General features: G+C 43.2%; 1 protein-coding gene across 2 annotated transcripts in view; it reads left to right on the top strand.

The window, feature by feature from the left end:
* The window catches only part of CDYL (chromodomain Y like), a 187,702-nt gene that overhangs the window by 95,799 nt on the left and 70,690 nt on the right, over window positions 1–21,213 (top strand). The window contains exon 2 of one of the 2 annotated variants that reach the window (XM_088791397.1): window positions 12,053–12,719. In XM_088791397.1, coding sequence (XP_088647523.1) covers window positions 12,053–12,719 — 667 coding nt within the window. Of the gene's footprint in view, window positions 1–12,052; window positions 12,732–21,213 lie in introns of both variants that reach the window. The other variant, XM_019710855.3, reaches the window with a different exon arrangement.

The raw sequence follows: 21,213 nt of genomic DNA, 5'->3' as shown, positions 1-21,213 counted from the left end.
AGGTGAATGTGCTTGTTTACTGGTGTGGCACCATTCCTCCTGTCTGGTCCCGACCCTTTCTCCACCTCTACTTTGACCCCTTCTGCTTTACAAAAAAAATGTTTAGGGGTCAGGCTGAGCTCTCTCTATCCCCAAAGGGGACTCATACCCACCCGTCCAGGTATTCTAGGGAACTTTGGAGAGGGGAGTTGCTCAAACAATTTTTGGCTGTGTTGGATGCAGCCACCCAAATCAGCATACTACCACATCTTGTGGGAGCAGGTGCATCTGAATTCAGCTGATGGGGTTTGGCCAAGCTTCCTGCAACGGGAAAGAAATTAACGTGACCTTATGGACAGAGCCCATTGGGACAATTCAGTGTAATGCCATTGGTATACATCTGAATGTATAGTTGGAATTGATGTGTTACGTGTTTGGACCCTGTCCCCTAAGTTCCAGGAGCCTTCTCTCAATTGGAAAAAGCTGTGTGTCGATTGTAGTACGTACTCCTCTGGTAGTACTCGGATATAGGGTCCCCTGCTGTTTGCCAGTAGTGGCTGGGTGAGCTTTCAGAGTGAGTGCCCCTACACATGATGTCATAGCTGTCACTCTGTAGGTGAGGTCCTGTTGGCGGGGCACGTCAGAAGCTCCATCCCCAAAGCCCTGACTGCAGTGTCATCCCAGCAGCACTGGGAGGCCCCCTGCCCTGTCAGGGTCGTTCGGACTGTATGGGCAGGCTCAGGACCCACAAGCCTATGTATTCGACAGTCTTCTGTCTTGGGCCACCTCCTGGCAAAGGAGGCCCAGCCCCTTGTTGGAGTCTGGCCGTTGGAGACAGTCCGTGCCGTACTTGGGCGCATTATTCTGCTTGGTCTTTTGTACAGGCTGACTCGCATACTGTGTTTCCCTGAAAAGAAGACCTTACTGGAAAATAAGCCCGAGCATGATTTTTTAGGATGACACCCCCTGAACGTAAGCCCTAATATGTCTTTTGGAGCAAAGATTAATATAAGACCCAGTCTTATTTTCAGGGAAACATGATGGTATCTGCGTTCTTTGAGGCCAAATCGAGCAGGTTGTGTTGTTGGAAGCTGTGCAGCAGCCTCTGGCTGTCTTGGCTTTGAAAAGGGGCTCTGACTGGCATGCGTTTACCTTCTGCCTGGCTCTTGTCAAAACGGGTCCTGTCCCCTGGAGGTCTTGGCGCTCTCGAGCCTGAAACTCCCATTTTTGAGTGGTCAGTTTTGAATCAGTGACAAACTGGGGAGGACCCATCAAGCCCCGGTGGTTAAGTAGAAATGCCATATTGAAGAGCTAGGTGGCTGACCACCCCCTCCCCCCGGCATCTTGGCTTTTTGTGAAAAGTGGGAGGAATCTGTCTTCCCCATTCCTTCACCCTAATCAAAGCCACTGGCTCAGAGTGGGACCCTTGGTTCACAGAGTTCCCCCAAATGCCGGGTCCTGGTTCAGTGAAGCTGGAAACAGATGTATCCACTCAGCTTTCGTCAGGGTAGGGGATGATTGGTAACCAGGTGACAGTAGCGACTGTCCTGGGGACACCAGTTGTGTGATGGTGGAGGGAGGGCACCAGTACTGGCACCTGGTAGGGAGCACTGCTCCTCGGGGGGTGATGGGAAGGGAGGCCCATTAAGGTCCTCATCTTTCAGAGCCGCTCCTAGCTTCCTCTGTCAAGAAGAAGCCGTGGTGTAGTTCTCCCAAAGTTTTGCAAGGGTCTTAACTGGAGCTTTGCATCTGTCATTCCTGGCCGGAAGTCTGCCAGTTTTGGAGCATTCCTCCTAAGCATGCTGAGATGTGTGTCGGACAGTGTAGGATGGCCCCAGTGTCTGCCCCACGACACACCTGGTGACACTCCAGGTGTCTGCCTGCCCCCGTTCTCATAGCCATGGTGTGGATGAATGCCACCTGGATGGTCGGCTGCACTCACTGCTTTGAGGAGGTCCCTCCAAAAACAAGCACAAGAACGTTCTTTGAACTGAGCTGTAGCTGGAAAGCTGTGTTGAGGCACTGTCAGCTGTGCCCCCACGATAGAGGGCCCGCTTAGGGGAACCCCTGGAGTGGTCAGCAACACTTTCCTGGACCGGCATGTGCACCGTTGGGACTGTACTTGTACGAAAGCCAGATGCTGACGTGTCTTCCTTCCACACACGTGATGGCTTGCACCTTAAGGGTGGTCATCGAAGACCTTGAAGTGTTTAAGGAAGAACAGCCATAGCCCTCGTAAGACTGTGGAGAGCTCTCCAAAATGAGGCACATCTCAATTTCTTTGGGCAAGTTCCCAGAGGGAAAATCGATTTACTGTGTGTATACATCCTGTAGGCCCTACAGTGAGAGCCATAGGAAAGAGGTGGTAGGAAGTTTGTCCCTGACATTCTCTGAAGTGAGCAATAAAAACGCCTCAGCTCTGTATTCACGGTTCACACAGTTACTAATGTATCCTTTTGTACATGCCCCAGAGTAAGGAAAAGTCAATTCAGAGACAAGGTTGAAAGCCATTTGGCTTTCTGAGGTAGACCGAGATGGTTTATGGGTTTGTTCAGCCAGCTGGTGCAGGACACTGGGAGGCATGGTAAAGGACAGGATGCAGGGTGGCGTAACCTAATGCTCGGAGTCCTGCTGGTAGCAGCTTTGGTTAAATGTTATATGAGACAAAGTTAATGGATTTGGCCATCTCTCTATTGGTCAGATTGATCAGAGTGGCTGATGAAGTGATGTACTCGGGAATTTTCCAGAAACCAAGACTATAGAAACGGGGCGGATGTTGTTGGGAGACAATTCTTGAGGGAGTTTTTACATTTTTTTATGTCTTGGGAGCAGAGACTCTTGGCTGCATTTGTTCTGCACTATCTTTTCAATAATGTTGGGGCAGCAAACAGTCCTGGCAACAAAGATCATGTCTGAGATCTTAGGGTCGGTTTGCTTCATGCTTTAGACAGTAGAGAGGACAGGCGTGCCACCTGACCGTTGCAGAGATTTGGTTCGGCACGCTGACGGTGGTTCTCCTGTAATGCAAACCACTGCAGGAGCTGTTGTCACCTGGCCCTGCAGAAATTGGGACTCATTGGCCCAAGGAAATGCTGATACTCTGACAATTGCTACTGCAGTGAGTAATAAAGTATTATTTCTCTGATGAGGAGTCTTGTGTTTTACCAGTATCCATGAAAATGTTGAAAGCTAACTTTTGCCAATAGGTAAAATTTCAGACCCTTCCTGGTTCTTGAAGGTTTGTTGCAAAAAAGATTCTTCCAGCTCTTGTTCCTCTGAAAATGTTTATCTCTGCCTTTCTTTAAATAGCTTTTATGAGATTAATTCATATACCCAACAGTTAACCCATTTAAATTGTACAATTCAGTGGCTGTGTGTTTATACAGTGTTGCATCCATCACCACAGTCAATTTTAGAACATTTTCATCACCTCAAAAAGAAACCCCTTTCCATTAGGTATCACTTGCTTATGCCCCCCACCTCCATTGCCTTTCCTTCCCTCTTCTTCCTCCCCTCCCCCACAGCCCTAAGTAAGCACTGATTTGCTTTCTGTCTCTAAAATTGCCTCTTCTGGACATTTCCTAGAAATGGAATCACACATGGTTTTTATGACCAGCTTTCACTTAGCATAGTGTTTTATTTTCTTGGTTCATCTATGTTGTTGTAGGTGTCAGGACTTCAATGATTTTCGTACCTGAATAATGCTCCCTCACGTGGACGTAGAATGTTTTGTTAACCTATCAGTTTATGGACATTTGGGTTGTTTCTACCTTTTGACTATTGTAAATAATGCTGCTATAAACATTTACATACAAGTTTTGGTGGAGACAGAAGTTTCCTTTGTCTTGAGTAAATACCTAAAAGGGAAATTGTTGGGTCGTATGGCAGCTATATGTAACTGTTGGAGGATCTGCCAGACTGTTTCCCAAGTGGCTGTACCATTTTATATCCCCACAAGTAGCCTACTCGTGGGAGGGTTCCAGTTCCTCCACATACTTGCCAACACTTAATTGCAGCCATCTTAGTGGGTAACCAGGTGTCCCATGGCAGCAGTGATACGCATTTCCCTCGGGGCTAACGGCCTTTTCACGTTCTTACTGGCCTTTTGTATGTCTTCTTTAGAGCAATAGCTGTTCAGATCATTTGCCATGATTAAACTGTATTGCCTTTTTATTATTGTTATAAGCCTTTTTGTAGTCTCAGTACAAGTCTCTCATCAGATATAATTTGCAAATTTTCCCATTCTGTGGGTTGTCTTACCACTTTCTAGGTGGTGATCTTTGTAGCACAAAAGTTTTTAATTTTGATGTCCACTTATTTTTCTTTTGTTACTTTTGCGTTTGGTGTCATATCTAAGAAACCATTGCCTAATCTACTTAGGTGTTCTGAGAGTTTTGTAGTTTTAATTTTTACATATGGATCTTTGATCCATTTTAGTTGAATTTTGATTCTTTTGCATGTGGATATCCAATTCCAGCATCATTTGTTTAAAAAACGTTTCTTTCCCCCATTGAATGGTCTTGGCACCCTTGTAGAAAATTAGTTTACCCTTTACGCAAGCGCTTACTTCTGGGCTTTCTATTCTGTTGGTCTGTACGTCTGTCTTTATGCCAGTTCCCCAGTGTTTTGATTGCTGTAGCTTTATAGTAAGTTTTGAAATCCAAAAATGTGAGTCTGTAACTTTATTCTTTTTTAAGATTGTTCTTCCTTTTGAAAGGGATGTTCTGAGTCCCTTGCATTTCCTGTGGATTTTAGGATTAGCATGCCAATGTCTACAAAGAAATCACCTGGAATTTTAGTAGAGATTACATGGAATCTTTAGATCAGTTTGGGAAATACCATATTAACACTGTTATATCTGATCAATGATTATGCCATGCCTTTCCATTTTGATTAGGTCTTTAATTTCTTTCAGTGATTTGTAGTTAACTTTCTGTGTAAGTCTTGGACCTCTTTTGTTAAATTTATTTTTATTAAAAGTGTATTTAACAAAAAATATTTTTTGTTAAAAGTATTTTTTCTTTTTGATGCTACAATAAATGGGACTGTTTTCTTAATTTTGTATTTAGTTTCATCATTGATACAGTATACTACTGTATACAGTTTATTTTTGTATATTGATTTTTGTGGCCTGTGATCTTTACCGAACTCGTTTGTTCTAATAGTATTTATTGGACTCCTTAACATGGTTCTATATTGATTGTATCATCTGCAGATAGAGGTAATTTTACTTCGTTTTTAATCTGGATTCCTTTTTATTTATTGCTTAATTACCCAGATAGAACTCTTACTAACAACATTGCATAGAAGTGGAGAGAGTCTTCTTTCTGAGGGGGAGCATTCCATCTTTCACCACTGAGTATGATGTTAGCTGTGAGTTTTTTGTAGATGCTCTTTTTCAGGTTGAATAGTTCCTTCTTCCTAGTGTGTTGAGTGTTTTAATTGTGAAGAGGTGTTGTATTTTTCTCAAGTGGTCTTTCTGCATCTATTGAGATGATAATGTGATTTCCCCCCTTTTTTGATATAGTGCTATAGTAATTGATTTTTCAAATGTTAAACCAACCTTGCATTTCTAGGATAAAACCTTGGTCGTGGTCATTTTTATATATTACTAAGTTCAACTTGCTAGTATTTTGTTGAGGATTTCTGTGTCTATATTCATAAAAGATAATCTCTAGCTTTCTTTTCTTACGTCGTGGTTTTGGTACCAAGGTATTACTGGTCTCATAGAATGAGTTGTGAGGTGTGGTTTGTCTCTTCTAATTATTGGAAGAGTTTATAAAGAGTTGGTGTTAATTTTTCTTTAAAATTTTGTCATAAAGCCATCTGGTCCTATGCTTTGCTTTGTGGAAAGTTTTCTGATTATATATTTAATCTTTTTATTTGTTGTAGATCTGTTCAGATTTTCTTGAATGAAGTTCAGTAGTTTGTCTTTCTTGGAATTTGTTCACTCATCTGAGTTATCAAAATCATTGGCATGCAGTTGTTCATGGTCTTATAATTCTTTTTATTTCTGTACTGTTGGTAGTCTTTTGTTTATTATACCTGGTAGCTCCCTCTCACGAGCAGTTTCTGTTGCCTGTTTTATCCCCTATGTATGGGTCACTCGTTCCTGTTACTGGACATTTTAGGTTATATGTTGTAGCAGCTCTGGATACTGGTACCTTCCCCCCCCCCCCCCCCGCCAGGATTTGTTTTCGTTTGTTTTGTATTCTGGCTAGACTATTTTAGTCGTCTGTTTCCCTTACTTGGTACAGCCTTTGGTGTGACTCCTACAGGGCCCAGCTTTGGGTGAATGCACATTGCCCTGGGCTGATGGTGGTTTGAGTAGGGCTGTCTTTAACTGACTTTCCCTGTTCTCGCTAAGCTTCTGGCTTTGTTTGGTATTACCCCAACCCATTAGACTCCACTAATTACTGGTTAATTATTGTTTTTGACAATGCCTAGTGCATAAATTGCTCAGCAGTCTGATCCAGTTAAATTTAGGCAGGCGTAGGTTTTAAGGCCAGTCTTTGAGATTTGTTCTTACCCCAGGAAGGCTTTTCTTAGCTGTCTCCTTCCCTGGTTCTCCCTGGAGAACTAGGTGAACTGTGGTTTCGCTTGTTGCTCTGTCACTTTCAAGAACATCCTTAGGTTTAAGCTTCCCCACACTATCTCAAACCTAGTTAGTTATTGTGGGAAACAGATCTCTTTTCTTATGGATTGCTGTTCCCCGCAGGCAAAAATCTCTGAACCACCAGTTTGGGTGCCAGGTAAAGGGGTAGGTAGCCTCTGGTCTTCTCAGCTCGCCTCTCCCAGTATGGAACCTGTCCCGTGAGTAACCTGAGGCAAGAGCAGCCCGAGTCCCCAGTATTGTTGCCCTCCCCCCCCCCTCCCCCAGCCTCATTATGAATAGGGGCCAGGTGGAGGAAAGAGCTCTGACCTCTCTGTCATACTCACCCGGGGTTTGGCCGCCTCTGCTTTGCGTGGGAGAGAAGTAGTGCTGGTGGCCTGCCTTTGCTGGTGGTGAGAGATACTAAGCCTCATTGGGAGCAGAGGGGAGAGAGCTCAGATTCTTGGCTCTGCCACCCAGAGTGAGCTCTTGTCACTCTGAACTGGAGAATGGGGTAAGAAGGAAGCGGGTCATGGCTCAGACGTCACCAACTTTCTCTGTTCTTATTGCATGTTAGTAGATTTTCTTGAATACATGTTTCTTAATTTCTCTATGGCCTTAGGACAATTTTCAGAGACTTTAGTTTTTGTTTTTTAAAATAGTTTCACCAGCTTTGTTGTTTGATTGGGGAATGTGTCTGTAGAGCTCCTTGTATTACCATCCCAGAAATGGAACTCTAGCATTGCTTCTTCAGTGTATTGTTTTTCTAGATACAGAAATCTGAATGGACAGTTTTTCCTTCGGTGGCTTGTCTACTGGTCTCCGTCGCTGTGGCTCTGTATGTAACGTCCTCTCCTCCCGTCCTCTACTCGGGTTGGTGTACGTTTTCCTTATCTTGGGTTTTTGAAGTTTGATACAGTGATCATTGGTATGGTTTGTGCTGGACACCTGCTTTCCTTCCAAGAATCTGAATTTTGATACCTGCTAGGCAGGAGGTGCCTGTGTGACCAGCAACGCATAAAAATCCTGGCACTGAGTCTCTAATGCGCTTCTCTGGTAGACAGCACTTTGCACGTGTTGTGACAACTCATTGCTAAAGGAATGAAGCACATCCTGTGTGTCTCCACTGGGAGAGGACCCTTGCCAGCTCATAGTCGGGTTCCCCTGGACGGCACCCCATGTGCTTTCTCCTTCCGCTGGTTTTGCGTAGTGTCCTTCCACTGTCCTAAATCTGAGCCACGACTGGGACTGTGTGCTGAGTCCTGTGATGCTTCATAGTGAAGCATTAGAGTTGGGGATCGCCCCCACTATACCAGCTGTTGCTTTCCCCTGCCCGGTGTAGTCCCGGAGTTGGCCCCCACCCCGCGCCTTGCTGTCTGGGACCTCCTCCTGTTAGAGCTGCCCTGTCCTCTCCTGACTGCCCTCTGAAACCCTGAAGCCCTAAGATTGCACTTGCTGCATGAATTTCACCAGCAGCAGACAGGGGAGTGCAGAAGCGATTTGGGTTCCCTGTTACAAAGTCCAGTCTCCTCAGTTTCAGGCTTTTGGTTTATTTCCAGTACCATCAAATAGTTATGTTTTTATTGTTCCTCTATTTCTTGCGATAGAACTATTGCCTGTTTTCCTTCCGGTTATGAACTGTTCTTAGTAAAGGCACCTTTTCCCATTCTTAACAGGTAACACAACTTTCGAATGGCTGGTGAAAATGGATCTTTCTCATCTAAAGAGCTGTTGCTTTCCCAAGGTCCACCAGAATTTTTTGATATAAGCAGGGTTTTTATTTACTCTTTTTTTCCATAATGATGTTTGGTTGTTCCAAATTATCCAGCCATTGGTGTAAGACCCAAACCTGAGAAAAGCTTTCATCTTTGCTTGTGGCTTCCAAGTTATCCTGGTAGCCTACTCCCATTGTTCGGGAGGAATCAGAGCAAGTATTAGCAATCAGTATGGCTGCTGACACAGTTATTTAGATAATGATACAATGTAACAAACTTTTTTACTATGACTGTGTTGCAACTTTGGTCTTTTTCTTGTAAACCAATATATTTACACATCTTGCCCTAAGGTTATTTATTTATCAGGTTGTTTGGTGTTTTAACTGCAACAATGGCAGAGTTTGTCTTTCTTCCTTCTCTTACTGAGCTCTTTAACCAGTTTGGGTTTTTCCATGGAGTTTTTTAATCTGTTAATGAACCTTTTGTCCATCCTTTTCTTTCTGTCTTCTGCAACCCTGTAGCACATTTCATCACCTTCCTGGGCCTAGAGATATGCTGGGAGTGTGCTCTGAGGTAGGTAAAGTAGGTGAGGTGTTTGCAGTGATCCTTTTTGATTAATTTCACTGCTCTGCAAACCATCGGAGGACTTTGTCATGTTAAAGAAAGCCTGGTTTTACTTGTTTCACATTTTGGTTTTTTAGATTGAGTTTTAGAAGGGAATCCTAACAAGAAGAACTTTGGTCTGTTTACTGTGCCACTGGTAGTCAAAGAAAGCTGTTTTCATTTGGATTTGCCAGAATTTTACCCTACATGTGATTGTGGGTAATGTTGCAAAACAGTACCTACTAGGTGATGCTGATGAGATTTTCCTGCCTCCCTCCCTCCCTCCCTCCCTCCTTTCCTTCCTTCCTTTTGTCTTGGTTTTTTAAAAATTTTAGTAGAACTTAATCTGCAATTTCATATACTTCTACAAAGTTTGTTTTGTATAAAATTCTTTGCACTTAAATTCTGTAACTAGAAATGGATACCTGCATATATATTTTGAGAGGGACAGTTCATTGCTACTGTTTTACAGAAACAGTTATGTTGGTGGGGAGAGGGAGAATGCAAGGGGAAGGGACTGAAAACCCGAAGAAAGATTTATGTGTCTGTCTTGTGGTTTTTCTCCCTCACCACTCTAAGAGTGCTCTGGAAATAATTTTAGGCTTAATATTCTAGTAAAAAAAAATTGTTGAATCCATGTTACTGCCTTTTTGTGGGAGATTATTTCAGCCACTCAGACCAGGAATTGAGGAAGGACGTAGGTCCTTGAATGGGGGGTGGGGATGTCCCGCGTTTAGTCTGAAGTTGGTGTTAGAGGCCTGTGGTGGTTGTTGGCCCAACCTTCCCACCCTGTGTCTCGTGCCCATGTGACTCTCACCGACCTGCCACTTCAAAGACATGTTTGTTGTCTCCTTGTCAGCTGTGTATCTTGTCACCTTGCAAACCATGTCTCCCACAAGGTTTAGGAGGGCAGCACGTCTGCAGCCGAATGCCCTGCTGCTGCTTCAGTCTGGTGAGGGGTTAGCAAACTAATACCTGCAGGTCAACTTGAAGTATGATGTTAACGTTTTCAGTAGTTGAAAAAAAATCAGAAGTATAGTATTTTATGACACATGAAAATTACAAAATCCTAATCTTTGTGTCCATAACTGGTTTTTTGTTTTCTTTTCAATGCTAACTCATTTTTGTGTTGTCTGTGGCTGCTTTCGTGCTGCAGTGGCAGAGTTGAGTGGCTGGCAGACCCGTGGCCCATTTGGCCCTTCACGTAAAGTTTGCCAACCCCTGATCTAATGTGTCTCCTGTTACTACCTTTTTTCAGTGTCTAAACAAAGTCTGGCCACTGAGTATACAGAAAACACAGCACATGCACCCACCACAGCTCTTGAGTTGCTTCCTGTTGTATAAATACCTCTTCTAGGGGTCGTGAGCGGGTACAACAGGGAACAGCTCAGCAGCTATGGTGGGGAACTGGTGTCTGTGTGTGTGTGTGTGTGTGTGTGTGTGTGTGTGTGTGTGTGTGTGTGTGGCGTGGCAAGTGAAGGAAGGTTCCAGGGGTATCCACCCTGGAGGGGAGGAACCAATGAGACAAGGAAAGGAAGAGAAAGACACTCGTGCTGCTTCACCAGACCCTGCTTCAGTTTTAAGGAAATGGAAGAAAGGAAAAAAGGGTGCTCTGGTTTACTGTACTTTGTTTCTGGAATGGAAATTGATTTAGAAAGAAAATAAATATTAAACACAGCTTTATCTTATGAGATAATTTATTTCCCCCTTGTAGTTAAAACTTTTATTAAATTACTTCTGCCATGAAATTGATTTGCATAGAATTTTCCAAAAGCACATCTTTTACCTAAATTGAAATGCTTCTCCCATGTACTTAACTCTTCACAAGTAAAGGAGGGGGCGGGGGGGGTCACTTTCAAAGCTTGACTATGCAGATCTCACGTTACTTACAACTCTGGAGATGTGTTAGGCATGATGTCTGCCATCTGCTGCAGCAAGGCCCTCTTTACCCTTAATCTTTTTTGAATGGGAGCAATAATGTGTATTTAATTTTACGCTGTTCTGTAGTTAAGGGCTCTAATTCTCTATGTCCCAGGTAGAGGTATTGGAGAGTTTGGGTTTTGTTTTGTTTTGTTTTGTTTTGTGTAGGGGAAATGATGGGGCGAAATATTCCCCATTCTCCGAACGTGTCTACAGTTGTACTCAATTAGCCTCTGTTCTTTTGGAACTAGATACACTATTATGTCATCTGACCTAACCTTTAACTTTGCCAGAAATTTATTGATGTTCTTGATAATTGATGGGCTTAGACCTTTGTGTCCTTAATTAAGGAGCTTTATGCCTGTAGACCTCTAGTTAGGAGGTACGGAGGTGCATGCTACCATTGGGAAAGCAGTTAACTGGGGAGATAACAAATTCTAAGTATTTCTCCAATAACATGAGGGGCATTATGTGAAATATATTTTGTTCATGTGGGTCATAGATTTCCCATTTACACTTAGGATGTTAAGGTATTAGAATTTGTCACAGTAATAACGTTTCGTGGAAAGGTCGTGTGGATTCATAAATTTGATATGGGACGTATTAATCATCAAATTCAAAGATTAACATCTTTCTTTAAACATATTAGCGTAAAATTAGTTAAAACCGGATTTAAAAGTAGATAACCTGACCATTCTGGACTAGTTTATTACCAGTGAAGCATTACATTTTCTGTTGACCTTTTAATTTTAAGCGATTGCTTCTAAAGGATGCTTCCAGTACCGGCCATGTTTCCTCGGTGAACCCGTTCCACACCTCAGGAGGCGCTCAGCCCTGCGTAGCCTGCTGCACTTACCACACCCGAGCCATTGCTTGAGTGTCTGCTCCTGGTAACCCAAGGATGAGCAGGCACAGGGCTGGGGATGACCGTGGAAGCCAGCTCAGGTGGTCGGGTTAGTGTGAAAATAAGACAGGAGCCCCCTTGGAATCACAAAAACATACCCTACTTAATGCACATTTGTACACTGTGAACCTAACATGTTAGCATTTTGTTTGACTTAATTTCAAGGAAATTGCTAAAATCCCAAATGTTCTGTTACTGTTCTATTTTCAGATGATTTGACTTGGGGAAGAGAAGATCATTTTCATTATTTATTGTGGTTTTTATTATTTTTGATGTTTTGTTATTAAACTTGTATTTTTTTAAAGTTATTTATACTTTTTTACTTTCTTTTATAAACAGGTTGAAAGGATTGTTGACAAAAGGAAAAACAAAAAAGGGAAGACAGAGTATTTGGTTCGGTGGAAAGGCTATGAGAGCGAGGACGACACTTGGGAACCAGAACAGCATCTTGTGAACTGTGAGGAATATATTCATGATTTTAATAGACACCACACTGAAAAGCAGAAGGAAAGCACATTAACCAGAACAAATAGGACCTCCCCAAACAATGCTAGGAAACAGATTTCCAGATCCACCAACAGCAACTTTTCTAAGACCTCTCCCAAATCACTAGTGATCGGCAAAGACCACGAGTCCAAAAACAGTCAGTTATTTGCTGCCGGCCAGAAGTTCAGGAAAAACACAGCTCCATCTCTCTCAAACCGGAAGAATATGGACCTTGCAAAATCAGGTATAAAGATCCTTGTGCCTAAGAGTCCCATTAAGAGCAGGACCGCAGTGGACGGCTTTCAGAGTGAGAGCCCCGAGAAACTGGACCCTGTGGAGCAGGCTCAGGAGGACACGGTCGCACCAGAAGTGACAGCCGAAAAGCCTGTCGGAGCTTTACTGGGCCCTGGTGCAGAGCGAGCGAGAATGGGGAGCAGGCCCCGAATACACCCACTAGTGCCTCAGGTGCCTGGCCCCGCGACTGCAGCCATGGCCACGGGGTTAGCCGTTAACGGGAAAGGTGAGTGTCCAGGTGAGTGGCTCCGTGGGCATTGTCTCCGTGGATGGCCACGGACTGGTCCTTCGCATGCCTGGTGGTTTCTCGGGGCTGTGGGTGCTCCTTCCTACACGTCGGTCCTCTCGGGGGGGCAGGGAACCTGCAGTCTGTTCCCAGCGGTCGTCAGCTGTAAGCTCAGAGAGATTTCGCCAGCTTCTCCTTTCTTGGAGCCTTTGGGATTTATCAATTAAGTCAGCACTGGCTCTCTCTCTTTAATTTGCCTCCCACAACGGTACCACCAGGTTCACGTGATAGAAACCACGTCCCACTCTACATAGGTTATGGTTAGTGTGTTTTACAGGAAGTTTCTTTCTGAAGCCACCTGCCTTTAGACATCTTAGATACTGAGTCTCAAGTTGAGAATCCATCCGAATTTTCTGTGACCGGTATTGATTAGAAGTCATCATCCTTATTTTGCTAACCCATTTAAGTAACAAATGCCTTTCGATGAGGAGGGTTCACCTAGTAGAGCCTTCGGAACTTGGGTTTGTTTCTCTGCAAATAGTCAGCTGTTCAGATCCCATTGTCCCTTTTTCAGAGTGGGAGTCCGTTCCATATGGGTGGTATTTTCTGTTTTGTTCTCACCCCTGCTCCTGGAGTCCGCAGCCTAGTTGGTTGTGTCATGGCCTTTGCATCTCCTGGGACAGTGCACTTGGGAATTAGCACGGGCAGCTTCCTTTCCCCCACCGCTCCATGCCTCGCCAGCCACCAGTTTGTATGGATTCTGTTAGTGAGCACCACTCGCCGTCCCTCGCTATGGGCCCGCTGATTTCCTACCTGCCATGGCTTTTGGATTGCTCTCCCTGCTTCCTGCCTTTTGACAGCTCCCATCCATTCTCCAACCGGAGGGGCAGCCCAGTGGCCGGTGTCATGGCACACCATCCCCTTAGAGGCGTGCTCCTGAGCGTGTCTGCTCGCCCTCACCTGCCCCTCTCGCAAGTGTGATTACCCCTGCTGGCCCCTCTGTCCCCAGTGCCAGGAGCAGTGTGCCTTCCTGTCAGCACTCCTGCTGTCCCCTCTCCCCAGTGCCAGGAGCAGCGTGCCTACCCTGCTTCTCCTCGTTCACCTCATCAGCTCTGAGCCTGCCTTCCTTATGGTCTCCTTGCCCTCCGTGTTGCAGTTTTGTAATTGTCTCTAACTGTGTATGTCTCCCTCAACTAATGCTTACTAGACTAACATAAAACAATAAAATGATGGTGGTTTGTTTGGAGGAGTTGTTTCCCTCTGAAGAAAAATATTCACCTAAGACACTAGCCATCTGGCTGTGGTGCCTCCAGCAGGTCCTGGCTTAGGCCTGTAGCTGTGCAGAGGGACCTAAGCTGAAATACGGGGTTCCCTTTGGGCAGTAAGTTGCCATCTTCTGGATACTTGCTTTACCCAAATGCTGCTCTTCTTCCTGTACCCCACACATTTCACCCTCAACCTGTGTGAGCTCCTTTACATAGTTGGCTTTCTGTGTTGATGACCTGCTCATGAGTACACTTTTCTCCTACCTTGTTGTAAATGAAGGACCATAGCGGTTCACAGGTAGAAGGGACTGTAAATCTAGTAGCACGCCCTGTTCTGCACACATGGAAGTCGAGTCCAGTGTTCACGCAGAACTGAAAGCAGAGGTGGGATCAGAACATTTCTTACCGACTACTCCCACCTTCTTCTCAACATTGCTTGTTGCCTCCACTAGACAAATACCTACTTATTTATTGATTATTTCAAGCCAGGCCCTGTGCTGGGCTCTGGTGCTACAAACAAGGCCTGGGCCCACACTGCCACTTGGGGGCAAACTATGTAGCCTGTGGGCCAAACCCAGCCCCCCATCTGGTTCCGTAGGGCCTGCAAGCCAAGGGCGGGTTTACGTTTTCTAATGTTTGAAAAAAGGCAAGAGATTTCATAACATGTGAAAATATAAGAAATTCATATTTCTATGTTCATAAATCAGGTTTTATTGGAACACAGCCATGGCCATTCATTCACTTAGGGACTGTGGCTGCTTTCCAGCTACAAGGACAGAGTTGAGTCATTGTGACAGAAACTATAGCCTGCAGAGCTGGAAAAATTGACAGTCTGGCTCTTCAGGAAGAAGTTTGCTAACCTCTGCTCTAGGAAGTCATAACCCTGGGGCAGTAAGGCGGGTGGGCAAGGGGACACAAAAGGCTTCAGCACATCTGTGGTTCCACTTTGTCTACAAAAGTACTGGAATGTACCTACCTTTTTAGGGGGTGAGGTGCACGATTTTCAAAACCTTTTTGACACTTAAGTAAGTTTCTGCATTCTTTTATCACACTTATGCCTTCAGTTTTGTATTTAAGGAGGGTAATGACTTCCATTTAAATAAGTGACTTCCTTTTTTTATTACTCTTCCCATTTCAAAAAATTTTTTTAATGTCCACAGTGTGGCTTTGGTTAAAACCACAAGGGACGTGCAAGCATAAAATCGTATTTTATCTTGTGCTATGGAGTTAGGTAGATGGGGAGTAGAATAAGCCTGTATTTCTAAGGCCCCCGGGACTGCCTTTCTCTGCTGGCCTTGAGTCCCGTATACTGTCCACTTAGATGAGAGGAAAGCATAGCAGCCACTGGGAACGTGTTCAGGACCGTGGTGAATGACATCCCCTAGGTAATGATCCACATCAGGCTTACAGAGAGATTAAGAAGGAAAAGAACCAGCACCTCCATCCACAGGAGCCTGCAGTTTAAAGAAATGTGATGGCGTTAGGAAGTGGTGTCTTAGGTGACTGGCCACCTACCAAATGCTTTGTGCCTCTGCTTCCCTCATCCTTTCCCTTTGCAGAAAGATGCTTTTGTTGTTCCCTCGACTGGAATGCAAGCTCCAAGGATGATGGGTTTGTTTCAACAAGGCTGAATCTTACTGTTTCCAGAGGGGTGCCTGCGCATAGTAGGTACTCTGCAAATGTTTGTGGAAGGAGTGATTCCAGTGCTTTCTAAAGGCAAGGATGGTAATGAGTCTTTGTAGCCCCATCACTGGGTCACACTAAACGGTGGGGTGGGGTGAAGGGGGCGTGCTATTGAATGATGAGGTATATGGGCCAGAAGCATGGAAACATTCCAGAAAACCTCTTACTCCTCTCAGGTGTATCTTTCCTGAATGAAGACATTCAGTACTGAAACCGTGTTAGGCTGGTGGTCCACACTAGGACATTTTTAAAGCAGTTGTTTGTTTTTACTTTCTATATTAATTTTAGAGGTACGTAAGAAAACTAATTCATTTTCTGAAACTAATCGAAGCAGATACTAAATGGCATCATTGGAAAATGAACCATCTCCTCTTCAAAACATTAATCGTGTGTGAGGGATATTTTTGCCACCAAACACAACAGATATTTAAATATCTGTTAATCAAAAAAGTAAATGTTTCTGGAGAATTTTAACACACATTATTACTTTTATAGAATAACCATATGTGTGTTTAGTTTTTAACTGTTTTATTATGAAAAAAAGATGTAAAAGATGAATATATTGCTTCACTGAGAAATAGGAGAAAATTTAAAATTTAGGCAATACAGCAGTCTTATGTCTGTTCTTTATTAATAAGTTGATGATGTTTTCTTGCTCTTTTAATTGCCTAATGAATTAATCCTATGAAAGAAACGATCGCTTTTAAAAACTGGATTATCTTACTTTCTTCTCTCGTGAGTTCAAATCTATAGTTGATCATTCAACAAGCGTAACATTTGAGAAAATACTATTAACAAACTTTTTGAAAATAAGGCCCAAACCTTACCGGTGTTATCCTATGGGGTTGGCTGCTGGATCCTAAGTCAAAGCCAGCAGATTGGGGAGGAAAATGACTCAGGAAATGACCTTAACACACTACAGGTGACCACCTGCTTCCCATCCCATGAGCCATTCAATCGAACAAAGGTCTCAGGAGAAATTGTTCAGGAAAATGTGGTTCCTTCTGAGGAAGGAGCTGGAGTATAAATTCCTCTCAGTAAGAATTGAAAACAGATGATCTGTCTGCCTTGTTTGTGATGACCAGGGAAGCTAAAGTGTCAGATGAGCAGCCTCGTCTAGGAAGAGGCCCATTTATTAGTTAGGTGCTGAAATTAGAATTTCACCCCAAAGAAGGTTAGGAAGCCAGGAGACCAGTGCCCAGAGGGCGTGGTGTTCAGCATGGCCGCAGCAGGACATGTCTCCTTGAGAAGAGAGGACATTTGAAGCCAGGCTATGTAATGCGTATGTATGTGAGGATTTGATCAAAAAAGATTGAAATTTGAAACCAACAGACATTTGTTGGCACCTCCTGTATATCAAGCCCTGTGTTAGAGGCTTCCACATGTATTATCTCAATAAGGAACAAACCTCCTTACACATAGAAAGATCACAGACTCTAAAAGTGAACCCAAGTGGAGTAAACCTTTGAAGAAAGCAAATGGATAGCCTCTGTCCACCTGCTTCCTAAGCGTTCACTAGGTAGCCTCGGGCTGAATGATGCCATTGCCCAGAGTAAACTGTTCCTCGTTCCTCCCTGGAGGTGAGCTCAGCAGGCCTAGCACCTGGGTGTGCTCCAGATTCTAGTGCAGTTTCAGGCAGCAAGCCCCCTGGAGAAAATGCTCTTGTCTGGCGGCAGCAGTCCCCTAAAGACTTGGTCACCCCCAGGGCGTTTATTTCAAAACTGAAATGTGCAGTTATGTGCCAATCATTGATGTAGAGCCAGGACCTTTAAAGGGGGTATTTCATTCGCCACTTTTTTGAAAAGCCCAGCCTCCTTTTTTTGGAGTATGGATCTGATTGGAGTTCATTTTGTTTGAAGCACAACCATAAAGCATCATCTACTAATTCCAGTTTGTGTTTCTTTAAAGTGGACACTTACACATCTAAGTGCACAGTCCTCGAATTTTTCATTCTTTCCATTTCCCACTTCTGTCTAACTTGACAACTACTTTTTAACTTTAAAACCTTTCCAGAGCATTTAAAACAGTTTTCACTAAGGTATCAGCTTGCCTTGTGTAATCGGACCTCCTATTTTATGTAAAAGTGAATTAAATCTGAAGAACCAGCCAGCTCTTGGCCATCGTAAGTCCCAGCAGGAGGACCCATGTAGGCTCTGGAGTCCATGCCTGACTGCTGAGCTCTGTGCTGTGCTCCCTCGGGGAGATCCCCCCCCCTCCCCGACACACACACACACACACACACACACACAGTTCCAGGGCTTCATGATCTGTTCAAGGACTATTAGGACTTGGCATGCTGTTCACCCACTGAGCCCATTTCAGAACCCTTGTGAGTGATTGATTCGTTTTTACTTTTCATTTCCACTTTTTTTTTTTTAACCCCCTACCTATGGTTCTCAAAGTGTGGTACCCAAGCCAACAGCATCAGCGGCATCTGGGGACATATACAACCGCAGGCCCCACTCACACCTCCTGACCTGCAGTCTCAGTGGGCCTGGCAGACTGTGTAACAGTCCTACCCAGTGGCTCTGAGGTTCACTGAAGTTCAACAGCTACCATCCTGTGTTGTGTTAAGTGGCTTCATAGACCAAGTACAGTTACATTTTTGTCCTAGGATATTTTAGATTCTTAGAGTTAGGTACATTTAGTTCCTGTTCTCTCATGAGATTGTTTAGCCTTAGCATATCTTGATTAAAAATTGTCTCCAGGCATTTGTATTGTTTTTAATAAATATTTTAATAATTAAATAACAGGAAAATATTAGAAAATGTTTAAAACATCTCAAAGAAAAAAGAAAAGTAACTCCCATTTCTACAAGCTCCACTTCCTCCTACTCTCCAGAGATAACCACTACTAACAGCTTTTTCCTTCCAGAAATTGGATATACATGCACGTCTTTTAAATGTATCAATGGGCTCATACTTGTTGTGTGGTTCAACTTAGCTTTTTATTTTGTTTGTTTTTTGTTTTTTATTTTATGGATACATCTTGGATATATTTTCATAGTCACAGAAATAGCTCTGTTTCATTCTCCTAAAAGACTTTGTGGCTATGTAGTGTATGAACACATCATATAAACCTGCCGTTGGAGACTTAGTGTCTGTTTCTCAGCAGAGGGAGCCTGTGGCATTTGGGCTTGGACACTTCCTGGTTTAGCATTCCTGGTCCTGCCCTTAAGATGCTAGTGGTGGCTTCAGGCATCGTGACAAATCAGTGTCCCTGGTTCCTGTCTGCACACCCACATTCCCACAAGGGACCTGTGTCTGGGTGTATCCATTAGGTGAGAACCACAGCTGTAGACATTGAGTTTTTCCTCATAAATAAATATAGTTGACCTCTGAACAACACAGGTTTGAACTGTGCGGGTCCACTTACATATGGATTTTTTCCAATAAGTAAACTGGAAATTTAATCATATCGATTACATTACGCTGCCATAAAACGATCTTATTGCTGCTGCTTTGTTATCAATGCATGAATCACAATACTTATAAATACGAGTTTCTTTTTCACATTCATTTTATTTTTGATGTCTAGTGTTAGTAACACATGTAACATCTACAGTGTTGTATCATATAAGACAATATTGATGTAGGAACTGAGAGACGATTCAACTTGTGAACAGCTGACGTAACTTACAGTATCTATACAGTACTGTAACGTGTTTTCTCTTTTATGATTCTTAACATTTCCTTTTCTCTAGCTTACTGGACTGTAAGAATACACTAATACATACATAACATACAACATGTGTTAACTTTACAAGTATGTTATTGATAAGGCTTCTGGCCAACTGGCTGTTAGTAGTTAAGTCTTTAGGGAGTCAAAAGTTAGATGTAGATTTTTGACTGCGCAGGGATTGGTGCCCCAAACCACCTCATTGTTCAAAGGTCAACTGTATATTTTATTGATGTTACAATGACAGAAATGCTAACATACCTCTCTGTCTTTAGTGCAAGTAATCCATAAATTCTGCGAATCTTTACGCAAGTAATTTAGAAGTACATTAACTGAAATAGGAAAGTTTACCATTACCTCTTCCCCTCAGAATATAATTTCCTTCCCCGGAGGGAACATTAATAGTTTAACGTGTCATTTCAGATCTTCTTCTGTGTATTTATGCTCTCTGAAATGGAGTTATACTACATAAATTGTTCAGGCATTTGCCCTTTTCATTTATCATCATGCCTTAGAGAATTTCCATTTTAAGACTCAAATCGCTGCCTTCTTTTGAAATTTTAAATTTGATTTTTGATATTTTGATATGACTTCAAACTTACAGAGCAATTGCAAGACAAGTGCAAGAATAACCCATATACTCTTTATCCACATTCACTAGTAGCTTACATTTTGCCTCATTTACTTTCCTCTCTTCTCCCCACCCCATGTATGTATATTTATACACACTCATATACATACACACATAACATGCATATACATTTTTTTCTGAATCGTTTGAGTTACTTAGAGACTTGCTTTTGTGAACAAGAGTAAAGTGCCAGGGCTGTAATTGATTAAAATTTTGATAGACGCTGCCAATTGCTCTTTTAAACAAGCTGTAAGATTGAGAGTGCCCATTCACTTGTTCTTCATCAACTTACATGTCTGCCAGATGAGAAGGTAGAAAACTTGTTTCTCATTCTTTTAATTTTAAAACATGAAAACTCTCTTTTCACAGGTTGTATTTGGATGTTTGCATTTATTTTTCTGTTAATTCCTTTATAGATCCTTTGCCTTTTTTTTAATGGGGGATAGTGTAACTTTTTCAAAATGGGAATCCTTCGTGAATGTGCATGGAACCCTCGCCCGGGGACCACACTGAGCTCTTCCTGTGTGAGCTACAGTGTGCAAACTGCTAAAAGGGAGTGTTTCAGGAGAGGGCAGTGATCTTCGGCCCTCCTGGCACCACTCAAGGACCGATACTTCCATGCCAGGGTCAGAATGAACAGAGCTATCTAATCTCTGCCTTAAGGGATTTACAGCAGAAAACCTCTCATTAATTTGCATTAATTTTATGGTTCCTGCTCAGTTTTGAATATACCAAAGTGTATTTTATTGGAGTTTTATGATTTAAAAGGAATTTGGATTCCTTGGGTCATATGTCTAAGGGGACTCTGTCTGACTTCAAGTTCCGGCTCCTCTGAAACTTTATAATTGACTTGTGCAAGAGCAGAGGAAAGAAAATCGTATTTAAGTGAAGTTCCTTTTTGTTGCTGCCTAGCAGTGGGGACTGGACACCTGTTACAAATTCTGCTTGTCTTCTGTATTCCCATTTTTACTGCTATAATCTGCAGCACAGTAGTGGCCTTCTAGAATGTTCCTGCAGTGACAGCCTGTGTTTTGGGGGTAAGAGCAAGACACACACACACACACACACACACACACACACACACACACACAGTACAGGCAGGCCCTTCGGTCTGAGTTCTGAGCATGTTCTATTGCCTTTGTTTTGTTTCAGGTCCCTTCAACATCCTTCTCCCTGTTTCAGAGAAGGCTTATTTTGTAGGTGAAAGAGAATGTGATTAGATAACAGTCACTCAGCG

Source organism: Rhinolophus sinicus, chromosome 14 (genome assembly GCF_057876585.1).
Source record: "Rhinolophus sinicus isolate RSI-liver-muscle chromosome 14, RSI-T2T, whole genome shotgun sequence".
Lineage (NCBI taxonomy): Eukaryota > Metazoa > Chordata > Mammalia > Chiroptera > Rhinolophidae > Rhinolophus > Rhinolophus sinicus.
This window is presented reverse-complemented; position numbering and strand designations above follow the sequence as displayed.